The sequence below is a fragment of the Oryza brachyantha genome, chromosome 5 (assembly GCF_000231095.2).
Source record: "Oryza brachyantha chromosome 5, ObraRS2, whole genome shotgun sequence".
Classification (NCBI taxonomy): Eukaryota; Viridiplantae; Streptophyta; class Magnoliopsida; order Poales; family Poaceae; genus Oryza; species Oryza brachyantha.
Genome location: NC_023167.2, coordinates 17,473,892 through 17,493,850, shown reverse-complemented (window position 1 = coordinate 17,493,850; position 19,959 = coordinate 17,473,892). Strand labels below are relative to the sequence as shown.

Sequence of the window (19,959 nt, the reverse complement as noted above, 5' to 3'; positions counted from 1 at the left end):
TTGGATTAATAATTAAAAATTAAGCATTATCAAGACACCCTATGCTAGCCGTGCGAGCCATACTTCAGTTATAATAATACTAGCTTCGAAATATGCGCCTGACTTGAAATATGCACGTTTGTGTCGATGAAGAAATGTTTCCAAATTAATTTGTCGAACACCTGACGCAGATGTTAGATCTAACTCTTCTAGACTACCTCTTGTGAGGATACCGGATATGATCGACGAGTGTGCAGGTTTATTTCTTGGTTAACATTTAACAAGACACGTGAGCAAAACTTTCTAAGGTTGGAAAATGCTTATGTGGACGTCACAAGTCATCCAGGTTTTTTGTTCGAGCCAAGAACCTCAGAATCATTAATTCAAATGGGCGTGCTTATGTGGAGAGACTTTTTATGCTTGTAATATATATTTTGAATCTCGTGGCCTTATTAATGATTCTTTTGCTTTACTAAGACGTCAGTAAGGACATGGATCATGCGGTAGTTATCCTGTTTTCACCTATAATTCGAAGTTTCATTCAGGGACAAAATATTCTCAAATATTGATTGATTCTTAACTAAAAAACCACCATTAAAAGAGAACTACTAAGGCATTCCTCTCTGAACAAAGAAAATTTGGAGCATTTTAACAAGAATTCAAAATTCCTACAAAGCCCTGCAAAAAGTTCTACGTTACAAGGAGTACCGTATGAGTAAATTCTTATGTAAAAAAAGGGACAGGAAAGTTGATCAATAATGCGTTATAAAATATCCCAAATTACAAATTACAAATCTAAAGCTTTCGTAATGTCGTACTCTCAATACAACTACTCCAACATAAGTGAGCTGCAACTACAATTCAAACTTCTACGTGACGCCATTGGTACCTTAAACATATGTTGCTCTTTATTAAATTCCATAAGTATTAAGATATTACTCATATATAACATATTAGTTATCTGCTAGGTATACCTGTGCTCGAAGGGGTACGAAGTTCTAGTCATCAATCAAAATATGAATTGAACAAACGAATATAAATATTGGGTCAAAGGGGTGATTGTTTAGGTTTTAAAAAGCTAAACGATATATTTAGAAACGAAAAATAATTTATAAATAAAACTTTTATACGTGTTCTTAGTGATATAAAATTAAGGCTGGAAAATAAACTTTAGTGAAAAAATTCTAAGATCAACTCTAAATTTATGATTAAAAATTTAAATTTTAGCTTATAGACATAAGTAGAAGCAAAATAAAGATAAGTTTATATGCTCTATCCGTCCCCCAAGCTACCATTGCCATCCCAATTAGAGCAAGTTCAATAATAGCATAGCCAACTACTAGCTCCAATTTATATATAATCAATCTAATAGCTAATTCATATAATATTACCTATAAAATATTAATACATGGTCTAACATATCATATACATGCTGTTTCTTAGAGCTGGCTTAATGGTACCTGCTCTTTAACGGCTAGAACATATGCCCGCGGGAAGCCGAAGCAACGAACGGCCGTGAGTTAGAGCCAGCCAACAGGCCGTTCCGTTTCCACGCAACCTGCTTCTCCCGCGCCGTGGAAACGGCACGGGATAGCCACGTGGGCCCCCTACCCTCCCCGCCACGCGAGCGAGCGCGAGACGGTGTCCAGCCACCTGTCCGCCTCCGTCCCCACCGCGGCAGCCACCGCCACCGCCGGTCCGGTCGGTCTCCTCCCTCTTCCACCACCACCACTCCATCCACCCCCACCTCGCTTCGCCTCCACAGCATCGCCTCCTCCGCTTCTCGAACTCTAGGGGGGGCGCGGGGGGGAGCCATGGAGATCTCGCTCGATGCGTGGGTCGGCGTGCAGCGGCACGGGCAGGACCTGGCGGACCGCCTCGCGCAGGGCTTCTCGGGGCTCCTCCTCCACGCGCAGCCGCCGCAGCTCCACTGGTCGGCGCCCGCGCTGCCGGCGAAGCTGATACCATTCGAGATAGACCTCCCCGTCGTCCCCTTCGTCGGAGGGGCCCGGGGCGGGAGGGCCCCCGACCTCCCCGCTGCCGCCGTCGCGTCGTTCGTCGAGATCGGCGAGCGGCTCGGCCAGGCGGGGTCCGAGCTCGGGGCTTGCGTCGGGGGCGCCGTGCAGCAGTTGGCGCGGCAGATTCCTGCTCCGTTCCTGGCGGAGAGCACGCGGCGGCCAAGGTGGGAGGCGGTTCCGCCGCAGCCAGCGGCGCCGGCGGCGGCGCCGGCGAACGAGGTGGGGGTGGCTCTCGCTGTGGAGAGAGCTGAGGATAAGGGAATCGCATTGGAGAGGGTCGGAGACAGAGGGCCTCTCGAGGTAGCGGCTGCAGCGGCCGCGGCAGCCACTGGAAGTGCCACTGCGGCTAGTGCGGGCGGGGTCGGTGCCGGGGGTGCAGACAGTTTGGATGAGGAAGATGATCGTTTCGGATGCGAGATTGGGACTTTTGGTAACTTCAAGAAGGCCAAGGTACAGATTATCGATTTTGTGATCAAAATTTGTGTCACAATTGATACACAATTCTGCGATATTAATCAGAAGCCTGTGCAATCAAATACTTAGATTGTGATTAGGAGTGACATTTACTCCGTATTTTGGTTCTATGGTTTATTTGGGTATAGAGTTTTGTATCTGTCTGAGTGCTGAGATTTGGTGCCCATCCTTGATATAATATGTTTGGAATCTTCTTTTCCACGCTCATAGAAAGATTCTGTGCATATGCTTGTTGTCAATCCTTACATGTAGTTCAATCATGTTTTTCTAATATTTATCACGGATTTAAGTATAATCATATAACTATATAAGCTTGGTACTAAATGTGAAGTGTTTTTTTTAGCGGCTGGTTCATACATTTGGTTAAATATAATGATAGCTCGAATGCACAATGCAGTGTGGATGACTGAATTTCATTTTGTGAAGTACATATTATAATGCTAAATATGATGCAGGGAACTGTGAATATCTCAGCGACATACGATACCAGGCACCATGACTTTGAGACTTCAGTAGTTGCACGTGGGGACCTTTGGAGGTTGGAGTCGTCGCGTGGTTTAAATTCTGGAAATGAAAATGCACCGCTTTTCCTTGTTCAGCTGGGACCTTTATTGTTTGTCCGAGACTCAACACTTCTTTTGCCTATTCATCTGTCAAAGCAGCACCTTCTTTGGTATGGCTATGATCGCAAGGTACTTTTCTTCCTAGCCTCCCAGGTCTTGATGTGAAATCTTACACTACCTAAGCCTTTTACATCATATGTCTGATGAAGATACATTCTCTTCACTTTATTCCTTTTTTATGGATTATAGTGTTCTGATCTCTCAATGATATAGTTTGTGCAACTAATGCCTATGAACATGTATTGGCTTGTATTTTGGTACATACCCATACTAAAAGCCTAAAAATCATATGTTTATTTTAGAACAAAATGCACTCCCTATGTCCAGCTATCTGGTCCAAACATAGAAGATGGATGCTGATGTCAATGATGTGCCTCAATCCTGTAAACTGTGTAAGTTTCATGTTCTTTCTTCATCTTTTCCATTTCCTAATTCCTCCTGTTTCCTTGTTGGTACCAGGTATCAGTTATTTTTACACTTTAGTATGATGGACTTGTTTTGTTCATCATTAGTTTTCATGCTAAAGGCATGTAATCTAGTACCAATGAACATACTGTACCCTTACATTTTGTCACCATGCATTTGTTGTACCAAATGATACATGTACTCATCACGTTCTTCATAGAAATTTTCCTATCTTCTGATTAGTTGATTAATAGTATTAATTACTTTCTGACGCAATTGGCTGTATAATGCCTTGATTAGGAATTGGATGTAGAGTTCTATGTAACAAGTCAAACCTACTCATAACTATTCCAATAATCTCATTTTCTACCTGCATGTTCTTAACCTGGGTATTTGCTTCAGTCCTTCATGGATGTGCAATTCCCAAATGGACAGCTGACATATGTTGCTGGAGAAGGGATAACAGCAAGTGGATTTTTCCCATTATTCGGTGGTTTGCTTCAAGCTCATGGAAAATGTCCTGGGGAAACAAGAGTAAGCTTCTCCTTCAAGGTTAGTGTCGGTATAAAATGCCAACTGTAACTTCACTTCATCCTTCCAAGATCTCTTCATAATTATTTCACCTGCCATTCTTATTTCCTACTGCTTTGCTTTTGAAGAGCAAACAAGGCACAAAGTTCACCCCTATGTTTCAATGGCCTGACAATTCTCTTTCATTTGGAGTTGCACAAGCCTTAGCATGGAAAAGATCTGGCCTTATGGCGAGGCCCAGCATTCAAGTCAGGTAGTTGGATATAAACACTTCTGCAACTCAAAGACATGTTAGTGAGGCCCAGCACAAGGTTCCTCAACTCTCCTTTTTGTTCTGGCATTTATTTTCCATTTCTGAACACATTGGCGGAACTACATGCATCAGTGTTTGCCCCACATTTGGAGGAAGCGATCCTGGGATACGGGCAGAGTTTGTCCATTCATTGAAGGAGGAGCTCAATGTAATGTGTGGTTTCACTTGCTCCAGACATCCCTCGGCCTTCACTGCTGTTTCTGTAAGCCCTCCAGATCTTGTCACGTTGCTGTTTCTAATCAAAGCACACACTTCACTTCACTTCTAACTCTCCTTGTGTGTTGCTATCGCAGCTCGGGCGATCCAAGTGGAATGGGCAATTCGGCAGTTCAGGACTAGTAATAACCTTGGAAACACCCCTAGACAACAGGGCAAGACCATCTTTATCTGTTCAACTGAACGGAGGTTTTGAATTCTGACTGCCACTGTAAGCTGTACATAGCACTGTATATATTTCTGGAGAGAGCGGCTCAACCTATGTATTGTAATATTTGGACGTAGGTTCAATCTCCTCTTAGCCTTCTTATAGGTTCAAGCCCAACACCAACGTCTCAATTTGGATAGTAAGGATGACAGTAGCTGGTCAGCTGGTGCAGGACTGATGGTGCATGCGAAGTAATTTGTTGCACCCATTTTGTCATGGTTGCTAGAAGTAGAATGCATGTATTGCTGCTGCAAACCTTATTAGTAATATTTGTTCTGCTGCCGACGTTGTTCCATCCACTGGACCTGATGCTGTTACAAGTCAACTGGTTATACGAGTGCTCTCGATGTCTTGCACTGAAGCAGTGTTTCTGTAGCAGCTCATTCAAACTGTCGATCTACAAATGGACGGTGAAAGTGTGGGCTATTTGCCCGTCACTGTGGACCTCTGCCGTTGCACCATTGCTAGTTCAGAGGATGTACAATTGATCAAGTTTACAAAACCAACGAAGTCCGTCTGAATTTTGTGAAATTTGGACTTAGCAAACCGGATTGATAATACAAAACGCTCGGTTTTTTGCTCAAGTTTAAATAAAATTAAACTGAATCTTAGTTTTTTAAAATAAAATTTGTTTGGATTTTATTGGTTTGTCAATGGTTTGTGTGTGGAATCTAGAGATACCGCGAGTGGGCGTTTTTCATTGCGCATCAGGATTATGAACACAAGGTATGAGCAAGTTTATCAGTATAGCCAATTACTAACTCTATATTATTTATAGTTAGTCTGTTCTTACAATAGTTACCTACAAAACATATACTACGTTATTTATTAATATCTGGTCCCATCTAACATATACACATTATGTCTTAAACTTTGTGCTACAGTTAGCTATAAATAACTTATTGGCCTTCTCTCTCCTTTCTTATCTTCTTAAAAAATTTATATAACTGGCTCATAGTCTGCTATTGCTCTAATAGTCTCATTCAACAGACTATAAAAACATAATGCTAGTGGAGAGAGAGAAACGAAACGGCTTAAGATGGTTTTGTATAAAGAATTTGCGTAAACTTCATGGTCAACTAAAATGAAGCGTACTATTTTTACCGGGATTTTGATGCTTAATCAAGAATTCATTATACTAATACTTTACCGTGACATTTTTAGTATTATTGCTAGCTATCTGGTGCCATGGCAGATCTAGCAAATGATATCAAGAGGGCATGGATAAACTAGATAGTGTTCTACCCCTCGTTTTCATTGATCATTGATATAAAATTTTAGGATCGAAACATAGTGTGGCTCCTATAGTCCCTAGAGGGAATAGTGGGGGCTCGAACCCTATTGTCCATGTTAGATCTAACCCTAATTTGATGATTTATTTGTAGTCGTATAACATACCACCAGGGCAAGATCAGCACAATGAGACTGTCATTGCAGCGGTTCATAAAATTCACAGAGCCTCCAAGCACCGCCGTGACATGACTGATGTATTTGATATAGAATACTGTAGTAACATTATAATGTGTTTTTTAAATTTCATTAGCTCATATATTTTTCGAACATTATGGTTTTTTTTGGCTAATTTTAAGAGCATCAAAGATACGATGGATCACTTTTATTGTTCTCGGGAAGGTACCGAAATAGAAATACCCAAAATACTAAGGGCATCGCATGTGGACCACTTCGTATCTCTTGCACGTTTGAACGACTCCACAGTAACAAGCCGAATAACTATAGGGATCATATTTTGAATCTTTAACAAATGGCATATTTACAAACGGAAAATAATTTGCGAATAAAAACTTTTATATGTGTTCATAGCGTTCTAAAAAACTAAAATCAACTATAAATTTAAAGTTGAAAATTTTAAATTTTGGTTTATAAGCCTAAGAAAAACCATAAAATTACTTGGACTCGCCGATTAGAGTCATGTTTGCACCGTTCTTTGCAGTGGTTTTTTTAGAGAACACAGTGCGTCACCCCTGAAAACACAAAGCCGTCAGAAAATCCTGGAAAATTCGCTTCAACAAGACGTTTTTTTAGAAAACACATTGCGCCTACCCCTAAAAGTACAAAATCGATCTTAGTTACTACTAAGACCCTTATAACCACTGGGTTACAGGGCCTTTCGCCTTTGCAGTAGTTTTTTTTGGTTTGGTATAAAAGTAGAAATCCGTTCCTTCAAACAACAACCTTAACCGCAGGCGTGCCAGTACATGATGGATTCGTGGCAAACAATGCATGGAAGTATGGAACAGAACCGCACCATTTCGCTCAAAAGAAAAAAAAAAACATCAACGAACACTTGAAGCATCCAGCTGACATGACAGGGAAACCGTGACTGACCCTGAACCCCTTTCATGTCCATTATTTACAATCCAGCACTGTTGCATTTGCATGGTGCACATTATTTACAATCCAGTTCATGTACAGATTATGCCCTGACCCATCTTCATTTGAAAGGATCTTTTATGCCCTAAATCTGAAAGTGAAAAGTTGCACTGCTCGGAGTCGCGGTCGGAGCAGTTTGCAGCAGAATTCCTCGCAGAAGTACATTTCCACGGCAGCAAGAGTCGGCAGAAGCTAATGCCCAACCCCAGGACTCGGCACGGATCGCATGAGCCGTGCCGCTCCGCCGGTCGCCGAAAACCGCCTCGGCCTCGGCGGCGCCACCGTGCCGCCGCCGCGCCTGACGAATACACTGAGCTCCAGGCCGCCCTCGAAGTGCACCACCTCGCCGCCGCCGCGCCCCTCCGCTGACACCGGCGGAAGCCTGCGCCCCGCGCACCGCGGGCAGCAGCCGAGCAGGAGCACGACGAGAAACGCGGCGTGGCACGCCGCCGCGAGCCTGACGACGCCGTAGCCCATTTTGCCGGCCGGCTGACAGCTAGCTGCAGCTAGCAGGGATGGTAGAGCTGAGAGCTGCTGATACTCTTTTGCTCAGTGACAGGAGTGAGAAGCTCTCTGAGGCTAGCTTTTGGGGCTTGCTTGGCAGCCAGCTTTTAAAAATCTGGAAAAACTTCTAAACCTAGCTTTTTCAGATTCTGGATTTTTAGTTTTTTTTTAAGAATCTGTAACTATAGATTCTCAGAAGCTATGAATTATTTAGGACAGCTTCTGGCAGAAGCTGTAGCTAGAAAAAGCTCCTGTTGATCGAGCTGCAGCTGATGGAGACGAGAGGGCTTGCGTCGTGCCGCTCTATTTATAGCGCTCGTCTGCTCGCGCCATGAAATGATTCCTAGTTTCGTGACTTTCGTCCTGGCCGCTCGAGAACTGTTTCAACTGCCGGTCTCGAAAGCATATCTTTTTTATTTTTTTCTGAAATAGCAGTACAGTTTTGTTCCATGTTCTCTTTGGAAGGACTAGCAGAAGCAGAATTCAATATTGCAGACAAGAACGGCATAGTGGAGATGCATATATGCATGCAATGACATAGTTGATTACTCGGTGATTTAGTCATAAATTATACTCAAAGTAACATGTCAACCAGCTGACTAATAGTTAATGTGTTGTTCAGAGAACAAACCAGGGCGGTTTTTAACTTTAAAGCACCTGCTTTAATTGTTTAGATCCAAGTGCCCTGAGGAAAGCACATTTGGCAGCATAAAAGCATGTCTCGCTACAAATTTCAAAACCTCCTGGATGAAGTTGAACGAATCCTGAATTAAGTATGCTACTGACTTCTCCTGATCGAAAGGCTTCGGTATGCTGAATATATATTAAAAAAATCGTCGACATGGCACGTCATCACATCATGGCCATAACGTCTTCTCGACCTATCAGAAATTCAGAATTAGCGGTTTCAGAATCGGAATTTCGGCATGTTAGCGGTTAGCCACAGCCACAGGTTGGGGAGTCGGAAAACGAAAGGAATCAGCGGCGGAAACGGTCGGTCTTCAGCTGGGGAGCTCCTTTTTGGACGGACGGTGAAGAGCCAAAGGGAGGCCAAATCTGACTCGAGAACGCATTGCAGATGGCCAGGATCAGAACATCTGGCGAACGCTGTGTTTTTTTTTTCCTGAACAATTTCTTTCTCCCATCTTCTCGGCTGGTTTCTTCCTGCAGCCAATCCCAGGCCGCTTTTCTCTTCAAATTTGGCATATTCGTCGCTTCACCGGTTAGAAAAATCACTGCCTATAACATCACTCTGGAAAAAATAAACTGTCTTTTTTTTCCTCGCAGAGAGAGAGAGAGAGAGAGAGAGAGAGAGAGCGAGCTGACTCTTTTTTTTTCAACTGAAGAATGTCCATGAACATGCAAATATCAGAGTTATCATGGCCGACCACCACGATAGTTTTGCAAAAGGGGGAGACAAAAAAACTATCGAGCACACAGAAAGTTTCCAGAGGGGCCTCCCTGCGTTGTAGATTAAGTCTTTAATTAATTCCATAAACTACAAGGATGACATAAACAGTTGTGCAGAGAATATGCTCGAGACATAAACACTCAAGCTCTACTCGATCAAGATCCTCTTCTGTTGAAAGCATGACCTCAGAACTGAAGAGAAAAAACAAAGAGAGAGCTCTACGTTAGCAACTTTGTCAGTGGAGAATGTAGTCGTCATTTCAAGTACTGGACAGCACAGCAGCATGATTCTTTGCTTAATCAGCGACGAGCTAAACCACGTCCATTATCCACAAAACCCAGTGCTCCCGTCGGTTTGGCCTGCTGTCCCCCGTGGCTCCATCCAGGCCGTCCATCCGCGACGCGGCCCGGCTGATCCGAGCCGCCGGTGAGCTGAACGGCGCAGGAGACGAACGCCACCTCACCCGTCGTCGTCGCCGTCGCCGTCGTCCTCCTTGTCACCGTCACGGCCGCGCTTGCATCCAGCAGCACTGCACGTGTCAGCGTCGCGGGACGACGTCGCTGTCTCGTGGGGGAATTCACGTTGGTGAAAAGGCCTCGTGCCGCGCACCCGCACGTACGGCGAGCAAACGCGGCGACGGCGCGCGACGTGGCTACGGTCGCGCTCGCGCTCTCGCCCCCCCGCCTTTCTAGCGTTGCATGATGGGGATAGATCCCGATCCCCCAAAGCAGCAATCGCCGTCGCCTTTTCGATCTCTGAGGAAAGGAAAGGGAGGGGGAAGAAGAAGGAGACGATCTCCGTCGATCTCCCCGCCGGCCGCGTGATTGGATCCAAAAAAAAAAAGCCTTTAAGACGTCCTAGGTTGCGATTGGATCGTACGTTCTGTGCAGCCGCGTGTTCTTGTTCTGGTTTGGTGTGATGTGATGTGACTACGAATTCGATCGTGTTCTTCGTTTTGGTTTGTTTCTGTAGATGAGTTCGTCAGGAACCGAGACCGATTCACTGGCCTCACGGCAATCCAAGAAGCCCAAATGTATGCCACGCATCCTTGCCCGGATCTGTTTCTTTGATTATTCTCCGACGATATTCTTTTTGTTTGATCAGCATCTCCAAAATGAAATCTCGCAATGTGTTTGGGCATTTGATGAGAGTTTCACGGTTCAGTGCTCGTTCTTTTTCCTGCAGATTCCAAGTTCACGCAGCAGGAGCTTCCGGCATGGAAACCACTCTATACTCCTGGAATTGTATTGACCTGCACCTGCTGTGCTGTTCTTTCATCCTGCATTACTGAATATCTGGATGGCTAGAAATTTCATCGATCTGAATGTAACCTGACGCCATGAACAGGTCATCGGTGCCTTCTCCCTCATCGGCATCGTCTTCATCCCGATAGGGCTCGCTTCCATGGCAGCATCGCAGGAGGTAAATTCACAGGGACGCAGCATTCCTGATCATGTCAAATGCACTTCTGGTATCTCCTAATCCGCACATGAAAGATGCAATGTAGGTTGTTGAATTAGTGGACAAATATGATGTGGAGTGTGTGACGGCTAGTGACAAGGTTGGGTTCATTCAGGATGCCAAGACTAACAAGGCCTGCACCAGAACGATTACTGTGAGTATATCCCATGGAAATTTTTTTTATTACATTTAGCTCATGGCACTCCATTGTTGCACTTATCTCTTACCTATGATATTATTGTTCATCCTGCGAATTTTCACTATCCAGTAAATAATCATTTTTTTCAGGTGCCCAAACCTATGAAAGGCCCCATACAAGTTTACTACCAGCTGGAGAACTTCTACCAAAACCATCGGCGGTATATATTATAGAAGAGGACGAGTGATTTCGACTTAATTAACTAGTCATCGTTGTGGTGCAATGAACAGCGTTACCGCATAACGATCTTATTTTCCTAGGTACGTAAAGAGCCGGAGCGATAAACAACTGCGTGACAATGAATCTGCGAGTGTGATAAAAACCTGTGAACCTGAAGGCACCAGTGAAGGAGGTGCCCCAATTGTGCCATGTGGCCTCATAGCATGGAGCCTGTTCAATGACACCTACACATTTTCCGTCAACAAGAAGGCTGTCCAGGTGAACAAAAAGAACATAGCCTGGGGCAGTGACAGGAGCAGCAAGTTTGGCAGTGATGTTTTCCCCAGTAATTTTCAGAAAGGAGGGCTCATAGGTGGTGGTCAGTTAAATGAGAAATTACCAGTAAGTGCAGTAGCTTCATCTGCAGTTAAAGCAATCAAATTTATCACACTGGACTGCTCTTTTTCAGTAATTCTTATTTTCTGAACTGTCCCTTCACGTTTCAGTTGAGTGAGCAGGAGGATCTCATTGTCTGGATGAGAACCGCTGCCCTCCCAACATTCAGAAAGCTCTACGGCAGGATCGAGACGGACATCATGGCAAGCGATGAAATCACGGTGGTGATACAGAACAACTACAACACGTACAGCTTTGGGGGCGCCAAGGCGCTGGTCCTCTCGACCACTTCATGGATCGGTGGCAAGAACAACTTCATCGGCTGCGCGTACGTGGCTACAGGTAGCATCTCCCTCCTCGTCGCGTTGGCCTTCGTTGTCCTCAACGTGGTCAAGCCAAGGTACGGGCACATCTGATCTCAGCTCGCTCGCTGGATTCCAAGTAAAAAACCGTGAGCTCTGAAGAAACTTCGCCTCTGAATGCTCGTTTGATTGCAGGACACTCGGCGACCCCTCGTATCTGTCATGGAACAAGGAGAACCCAGATTATCTCCACTGAAACTCTGATGAAGTGACCAGGCTGCTGCGTTCATGTGCGGTGGCCGTTCCGACGAGACGACGAGAAAAATTTAGAAAAATAGGCCTTTAATCATGGTGTTTCGTAGATTTATCCCTAGGCCCATATTTCATAAGCACAAATGGTGTTTAGAGACTCATTTTCACAAATCTCCCAAATAAAGGTGAATATAATAGCGTTGGCCCAGCCAATTCTTGTCCGTTATATGGACAACCAGCCCGGCCCGTTTAGGACTACCGAGTTTCGAGTTTTCAATCGTGTTTTCCAGCCACAAAATCAGGAATATATTGTCCCCTAGCTTCTAAAACTAGTGTAAATCGAATTTCGAGCATTTTTAGCTGTGGAAGCGTCTACATGGCTTGTTTAATTACCGTATTTGTTTCATAGGGTGTTGACGTGGGGCCTACGTGGCACTGGAAGAAGGATAAAAATAAAAACTAAAATAATATATGAGACCATAAATACACTAGCTGTCCACTCCCCCTCCTCCCTCCTAATTTCCTCATTTTCTTCTATCTTTCCTCCTGCCGCCATTGATTGACGGAGATAAAGAGGAATTCAATGAGCTTGTGATTGTCGTCTTTCGCTCTTCCCCTCAAGTTAATTCCAAAATAGCTATAATAAAAACTAGATATTTTTTACTCTTATCTTTTATCTCACTAAAGAGCTAGCATTAGAAGTATTACATTTGCAGAGCTCACCCTTTTTTTTTCCGAAGACAACAAAGCTCACACTGGTTCGGCTGGCTCTGGCCTGGGCCTCTGCCGGGAGCTGGGCCGTGCCCCGCGGTGCGTGGCGGCATGCAGGGCCGCCGGTGAGCCGCGCGGCACCAGTGTCACCACTGCTAGGCGGTAGCCTGCGTGGCACTCACCGGGTCAAACCGAGCAGCGGGTGGGTGTGGCGATGTGCTCGTACCGTGCACGTATGCAACATCTGCAACGTCGTCGCGACTTGTAGTTGTTACTGCTGCTACATGCGGCCACGGGCGTCGGTCAGAGAGAGAGAGGGAGAGAGAGAGGAGATCGACGCCAAAGCCAACCGAGGGAGAAAACCGGAGAGGGGAAGCAAGCAACGGGCGGCGTGAGCGCGAGAGATCTCGATGGCTTCACGCAATTGCCATCCTTCCAGGCTTCCAATACTGCGTCGCCGCCCGGTATTCATATCCGGTCAAAAATATTTATGTTTAAGATAACATTTGATTAAATTTATAAAATTTAGATAAATACAAATATATTTATAAAATCTAATATATTTATGATATTATGATAGTACTTTTTGAGTAGAATCTATAAATATTGTCCTTTTTATTTAAGCCAAACATTTAAGAAATAATTATATCAGAATTTTAGAAGTTTAACTAAATCTTATCATAAACGAAAATATTTTTATCTATAGGTAGTATTCTGCAGGACTCTCCCCAGTTCTAGGAATAACTTTATTTTTTATTCATCTTATACATATACCAATATAAAATAAAATATTCTAAAATACTCTTCACTTTATAGAATTTAAATATAAATATTTATCACTTTATTTACTTCTAATATATTTATTCTCTATTTTTATAAACTCTGATACAATAGTTGTTAAAAAAATATAGAGAGACATAATCTATTTAGTATAGCGAAGGTATTAGGCCATTTTTAGCGGCTCTTTCATTTAGCATTAATTAGGTATCACGTCAGATTTTTTGATGACATGATAAAGATTTAATTAGAAAAAAGAAGAAAAACCTTTTTATCTAGTAAAAGGCTCGTGGCGTCGTTTCTAAGCAAATGAAAGCTAAATGAAAATCCATTAATGCTAAACATTTCTTACATCTATAATTTGTATGACACATTTAACCATACTCTCATACATGAATTTAATGCTCTACCAAATCTATAAAACTATGAAATAAAAAAAACCACTGAGAAATGTTCTTTCATTTTACAATAAAAAAGCTAACGTATCTCACTTAAAAAAACTTTAAAAAACTGTGAAATAAAATGTGCCATCAGGAATGGCCTTATCGAACAACCAGACCTTCGTTATAGATCGACTCGAAACGGTCGCCGGGCCCCCGGTCCTTGTCTTGGTCTCACCAATGGCTCAGAATCTCCCAACCATAGTTTTTTGCGTCTTTAACCCGCAAAATTTCCAATTTCGCTAATCCCCTCCCTAGGATTAATCCGATTTCAAACGAGGAGAAGAAACGGAACGATGACTCGAGAAGGAATAGCAGCGGAGAACCAGCGAATGCTACAGGCGAATTAGTAATCGAACCCCGCCGATCGATCGGCAAATTAAAAGGACCGGGGCTGTGTATTTCTGCAGCCGGCGCTCCCCACGGCTCGCCACAACACAAGCCCTCACGCGTTCCGCGCGTACATGCACGCGGTTGACACGCACGCGGCACGCCGTGTGCGGTGCAGTCGTGCTTCCCTGGCCATGCCATGTTGGTGTAGCTGAGTAGCGGGTGACTGGAGTGAGTGGCAGGATGTTGGCGAAGCATGTTTTAAGGTGGTGGAATTTTGTGCAAGTCATGAGCTGCTTAGCTGGTCGAAAAACTTGCTTAGGAAAAACGAGTAAGTAGGCGCGAAAAACGTAATAATAGATTAGTATATAATTAATTAATTATTAATTATAAAAAATTAAAAATAATTAATATATTATTTTAAAGCAACTCTTATATAGAAAATTTTCGTAAGAAACACACCGTTTAACAGTTTACGATCCGTGTGTAATAAAAAGGAGGAATCTGAATTAGTAGCGCTGTTGCCGAACGTGGCGGTAGTCTATCAAGAAATCCAAAATAAATAAGGTTATATTGCACATGAACGTAAGAGCAAGGATAATAGCAGGCTATAAGTCAGTTATAAGCATATTTTAAAGAGATAAAGAGAATAGAGAAGAGAGGTGGACTACTAATTTGTAGCCAGTTGCATACGGGCTCCAAGACAAAATGTGTGTATGACATGTGAGATTATATATTGATGTTTTGTTGGTAACTATTGTATGAGTTAGCTATTAGATTGACTATAGATAAATTGGAGCTAGTAATTAACTATACTATTGAACTTGCTCTAATACTTGGATATGCTTTTTACTTCTGAATTTTGTAGTGTTAAAGGATGAACGCATGGTATCTATTTCCTGAACATTTGTTAGGATGAGAGTGCTTTTGTGGTGCATATGTGTGTCATCCACGTAAAAACAAAGCTAAAAGTGATAGAATACAATCATATTTAGGAAAAAAAGAAAGCTCTATGGGTGGTTGTTTAGATAGGGCTAAACTTTTTAGCTCTATGTCATATATGATGTTTAGGCACTAATTTGAGGTATTTAATATAGACTAATAAAAAACTAATTTCATAAATGAGTGGTAATCAGTGAGACGAATTTTTTAAGCCTAATTAATCCATAATTAGAGTATGTTTACTTTAGCATCACATAGGCTAATCATGGATTAATTTGGCTCAATAGATTCGTCTCGCAAATTAGTCCAAAATTATGGATGGGTTTTATTAATAGTCTACATTTACTATCTATTTTATATATAAAGTAATAGAAAAAGAAGCCACCACGTTAATTCTTACGGGCTAGAAATTCTAAGATTAATCGAAGAAAATTAAGAGAAAAAATAGAAAGTATCAATTGGACAAATTCTGAGATTATCTTGAATTAATCTGACCTACAGCCAGCTTCACCCACGTGCCAAAAATAGAAAGTATCAATCGGACAAATTCTGAGATTATCGTGAATTAATCCGACCTGCAGCGAGAGCCCTAAATATATAAAAAAAAAGAGAAAAGAACGAACTTTTCAAATATAAAAAAGAAGGAGAAAAGAACGAACTGAAAAGAACGAGCTTTTTGAACCAGACAAGAAAATAGAAAAGAATAAATAAATCTCAGATTAAGTATTTTAAAATAATTGACATTGAGGGAAGAGTCCATCTATAAATACAATTTAGAAATATCTAAAATTTCAATTAAAAAGAACCTGATTAGAAATACAATTTTGAAATTAAAAATAAAGAAAAATAATAAAAAAGAGTCCATAGGTAAATCAAATCTCGGATTAAAAATTTTAAAATAATGGATATTAAGGAAAAAGTCCATCTATAAATACTATTAGGAAAGATGTAAAATTTCGGTTAAAAATTGAAAAAAAGAGAGAAAGTGTCCATTTATAAATACAATTTAGAAGTAACCCAATTTTAAATTATAAATTAAATATTATGCAGAAAAAAGTTTATATACAACTACAGTTTGGAATACAGGTAAATGGGGTTCCATGCAAAAATATAATTTAGAAAAATTTAAATTCAAATTAAACAATTAAAAATTTATTATTGTCTTAACAAGAGACCTATTAGATATAATTTATAACGATGCTAGCCCGCGCAATATGCGCGGGCCATCATACTAATTTATAATAAGTGTCCAAATATTCAATGGGATAACCCATACACCACCCTAATGTAACCTTTTATTTATTTTCTTAGTCCGATTTTCATTCATCAACTACAAATCTGGATATTGTTGGTTCGCCCATTAAAATAGTTCACATTTTGTCTTTATCTAGTTTCAAAACCGTTCACGTTTCATCGAGAATCGTCCATTCGGAGTGTATCTATTGTTGAGTAATTTTCGTGGTAAAATCCCACTTGAATCCTGAAAACATTCTTTTTCTTGAAGCATGAATCCTAGATACTGAAATACGAATATCTGTAAGCCCAACAGTGTAAAAGGCAGCAGAGTTTGGCAGCCTGAAGGCCCTGAAGAATTAGCGGTGGCTCGTGTTAAAATGACGTAAGACCGCCAAGAAACGAACCAACCGGCAACCGCCGCCGCCTCCTTCGACTCCGATCGAGTTGGAGGCCGCCGCAGCGAACGCCAATGGCTCCTCTTCACTCTCCACCGCTGCTCGCCGACTCTCTCGCGACGCTCCGCACAGCCTCGCCGTCCTTCCCCTGCTCCTCTCGCCGCACCCGGCCGTCGGTTTCAGCTAGGTTCGCAAGAACCGGCCGGCGGAGTAACCGGCGCCGGAGCGGGAGCGCGGGGGGGAGGAGAGATCTTAGGGTCTATGCCTATGCTTCGGAGACTGAGCACGGAAGTACGGAGGATGAAGTCGCCGACGATTTCTACTCCGTTCTTGGCGTCGTAAGTGTTCTGGAACATTGCTCTGATTTTTTTTTTGCAAGAATTTTGATTTACTAATTACTAGTTTAGTATTTGGATCGTTGAAAGACTGATCCAAGAGGGAAGAAGTCTGCATTTGAACTGGAATCAGTAGATCAATTTCTTCTCTGTAAAAAGATTCTTACTTTTGTTGGCAACTGGCATGACAAGATAGGAGAAAAGGGTGCTTCTTTTTTTTAGAGTGGGCTCAGACAATAGGTCTGAACTTCTGATTGTGGATGACCTCTGAGACAATGGGTTTGCTGCTAATACAGACATCTGATTCTTGCACTACCAGATGCCAGATGCAACCCCTGAGGAAATCAAGAAAGCATACTACAGTTGCATGAAAGCGTGCCACCCTGACCTCAGTGGGGACGGCCCCGAAGTAACAAATTTCTGCATGTTCATCAACGAGGTTTACACGGTAAAAGCCTTTGTTGAAGTCTTGGACTCTTGGGTCCCTTGTGGTTGCATATAGGCAATTGTTTTGGAACATTTGTTTTTGCATTGTTTTTTTTACAGCGTTAACATGCTTTTGCAGGTGCTGAGTGATCCAATCCAGCGTGCAGTGTATGATGAGATTCATGGCTACTCAGCAACCGCGATCAACCCTTTCTTTGATGACAGTGCACCGAAGGATCAAGTGTTCGTTGATGAGTTTACCTGCATAGGTACTGATAAATTTTTCATATGAATAGAGCTGTAAAAGATGCTCTTTGGTTCCTTTATAAGAGACTCGATATATTTCATCTTGTTGATGTGGAATCAGGATGCAAATATTGTGCGAACGTGTGTCCCAATGTATTTAGAATTGAGGAGGATTATGGGAGGTCAAGAGTCTACTCCCAATCGGGTCGCACAGAGCTCATTCAGGAGGCCATTGATAGTTGGTGATGCTCTGAAACCCAACCCACCATAATATTACTATAGGACTATTTGATTAGCTGGAGTTTTTGTTTAGAGCCTGTCAGTTCACAGCATAGTACTATAGGACTTTTAAGATCTTCACAATAGATTACTGATAGTGTTATTCATGTTTCTTATGTTTCCATGTTCAGCCCAGTCAACTGTATTCACTGGACTTCTGCTGCACAACTTTCTCTCCTCGAGAATGAAATGCGGAGAATAGAGAGGGTGAACGTAAGAAAGCCCTCTTTCAGTTATTTGGATGTACTGCATATTTTCTGTGGTCATATAAAGCTTTTTTTTTAAAAAAAAAACTAAATCAGCAGAAGAGCTGCCAATTATATTTCAACGTTAAACTTCAGTTATTTTGTTTGATTATTAGGACTTCAGGAATTTAGGACCTTATGGTTGAATTCTGTAACATAGATAACATGTAATCACAAACCCCCCTAAAAATAAACTCTGCACAGGAAAGTTCCGTATATCCCTATTTTTCTTTCTGGGCCATAAGTGCTATTTTACTGATGATATTATCTTATATTCACCTAATAGGCTAATAGTACACTAAAGTGTATTTCAATTTTGAGCAGGTTGGGCTGATGAGTGCTGGGATGGGAGTTTCAGTTGATGTGTTCCGAATGGTAATTATGTATTTATCATGTAAAGTTGGCAATTCCTATCTTAATTGTTCTGTTTGTATCTTCTCAAGATTATTTCTTCCATGTCTATGTTAAGGCTAATACAGATAAGGCATACAAATTATATTATGGGGCATACTTCTCTATGCTATTATTTTACTTGTTCTTAAGATATTTTCTGTTAACAGGCTAGTGTGCGTTGGGAAAAGAGACAGTCAAAAATTTTGGTATGGTTCCTTCCCCATTTATTATCTTTGTGTTTCTCATACAGTCGGGTGCATTTTAAGGATTTCATACTTTTTGTGTCTTTGCAAATGGGTCATTCTTTTGCAAACTAAATTTTTATGTTTATGTTTTTTTCAGGAAAACATTAGGACACGGATGGCAAACAAAAATAATTCAGATATAAGTGGCACTTGGAGTGATATCTGGGGATCTCCAACTCGATACCAAGGAAATGGTAAGCTAAAATAAACATCAAATTTTGTTAGAAATACTTTGCATGGCACCCATACAGACCTGCATCTATTGTGTAAATAAATAAAGTATACAAAACACAATGTTTCCAAACATTGTTGTCGATTCTTGTATTGCTGAATCTGATTGAGTCATTGAGATTTGCTAATGTTATCAGAAGAAGAAGCAACAGAGAGAGCGAAGAGGGCAGCAGCTGCTGCTAGGAGATGGCGAGAATACTCACGAAAAGGCGCAGACAAACCACCAGGATACAGGCTTCCAGAGGCAGTGGGCAATAAAGAGTAATGGCAGAAGAAAGAAATACATCTCTCATGCATACACTATTTGATAGCATTTCGTTACCTGTACATATACCCTTAATTGTTTGGAGAGAGAGAGAGAGAGAGCGAGAGAGCTGACCTGTAGATTGCTCTCTCCCCATTCCTCATTGTTCATCTGTAAATGGTATGCTAGATATAGCCGATGCCAGTGACCTGTAGAATACACACGTCGAATCCTCAAATAGTTAAACATTCAGAATGTAAAAGATGAATATATGTACATTCTCTTTCAACAATGGTACAGCCTGAAGATCCATCTTTTCCTGCCTGTGCGCTTGTGCAGATGTATTCCGGGGCAAATTTCCTTTGGCAGTAGTCTGCTAATTAACCCGAAGCATGGGTGCTGAACTGCAACATCTGCCAAAGGACAACTTGCCCAGCAATGCAGCTGCACATCTCATGATCTCAACCTGCTCTATCTATATCTGTGCCACATTTGTTTCATGTGTAGAGCACACGGTTTAACTGATCATTGTGCAGTGACATTTATACTCGCTCCTGCATGGTGAAAGGCAGCAAGGGCACACGGAGAGAGAGCACTGAGAGGATATACTGTAGGACAATACTTGCTCTCTAGATTGTGCCC

At 42.0% G+C, this 19,959-nt stretch overlaps 3 protein-coding genes across 4 annotated transcripts; all 3 read left to right on the top strand.

Moving 5' to 3' along the window:
* The first annotated feature begins 1,625 nt into the window (after nucleotides 1-1,625).
* LOC102718176 lies at nucleotides 1,626-5,099 on the top strand. 2 transcript variants are annotated; one of them, XM_006654628.2, is made up of 7 exons: nucleotides 1,689-2,447; nucleotides 2,927-3,163; nucleotides 3,397-3,486; nucleotides 3,902-4,051; nucleotides 4,159-4,283; nucleotides 4,416-4,545; nucleotides 4,637-5,099. In XM_006654628.2, exons 1-7 carry the CDS (start codon nucleotides 1,794-1,796, stop codon nucleotides 4,760-4,762), a joined length of 1,512 nt encoding a protein of 503 aa, XP_006654691.2. In that variant the 5' UTR covers nucleotides 1,689-1,793; the 3' UTR covers nucleotides 4,763-5,099. The 2 variants fall into 2 exon arrangements, with proteins under 2 accessions (XP_040380167.1, XP_006654691.2); XM_040524233.1 differs by lacking the exon at nucleotides 4,637-5,099 and having other exon boundaries at nucleotides 1,626-2,447; nucleotides 4,159-4,320; nucleotides 4,416-4,507.
* Nucleotides 5,100-9,721: 4,622 nt separating this feature from the next.
* Nucleotides 9,722-12,232, top strand: LOC102707219 (ALA-interacting subunit 1-like). The gene is made up of 9 exons (XM_006655447.2): nucleotides 9,722-9,948; nucleotides 10,046-10,106; nucleotides 10,259-10,317; nucleotides 10,421-10,495; nucleotides 10,581-10,688; nucleotides 10,823-10,893; nucleotides 10,994-11,294; nucleotides 11,399-11,688; nucleotides 11,786-12,232. Exons 2-9 carry the CDS (start codon nucleotides 10,046-10,048, stop codon nucleotides 11,844-11,846), a joined length of 1,026 nt encoding a protein of 341 aa, XP_006655510.1. The 5' UTR covers nucleotides 9,722-9,948; the 3' UTR covers nucleotides 11,847-12,232.
* Nucleotides 12,233-16,655: 4,423 nt separating this feature from the next.
* On the top strand, nucleotides 16,656-19,635 carry LOC102717898 (chaperone protein dnaJ C76, chloroplastic-like). Its single transcript, XM_006654627.3, has 9 exons — nucleotides 16,656-17,011; nucleotides 17,328-17,456; nucleotides 17,574-17,703; nucleotides 17,802-17,922; nucleotides 18,091-18,172; nucleotides 18,529-18,579; nucleotides 18,765-18,803; nucleotides 18,940-19,036; nucleotides 19,211-19,635. The coding sequence occupies exons 1-9, from the start codon at nucleotides 16,748-16,750 to the stop codon at nucleotides 19,336-19,338; spliced, it is 1,041 nt and encodes a 346-aa protein (XP_006654690.1). The 5' UTR covers nucleotides 16,656-16,747; the 3' UTR covers nucleotides 19,339-19,635.
* The last annotated feature ends 324 nt before the right edge of the window (nucleotides 19,636-19,959 follow it).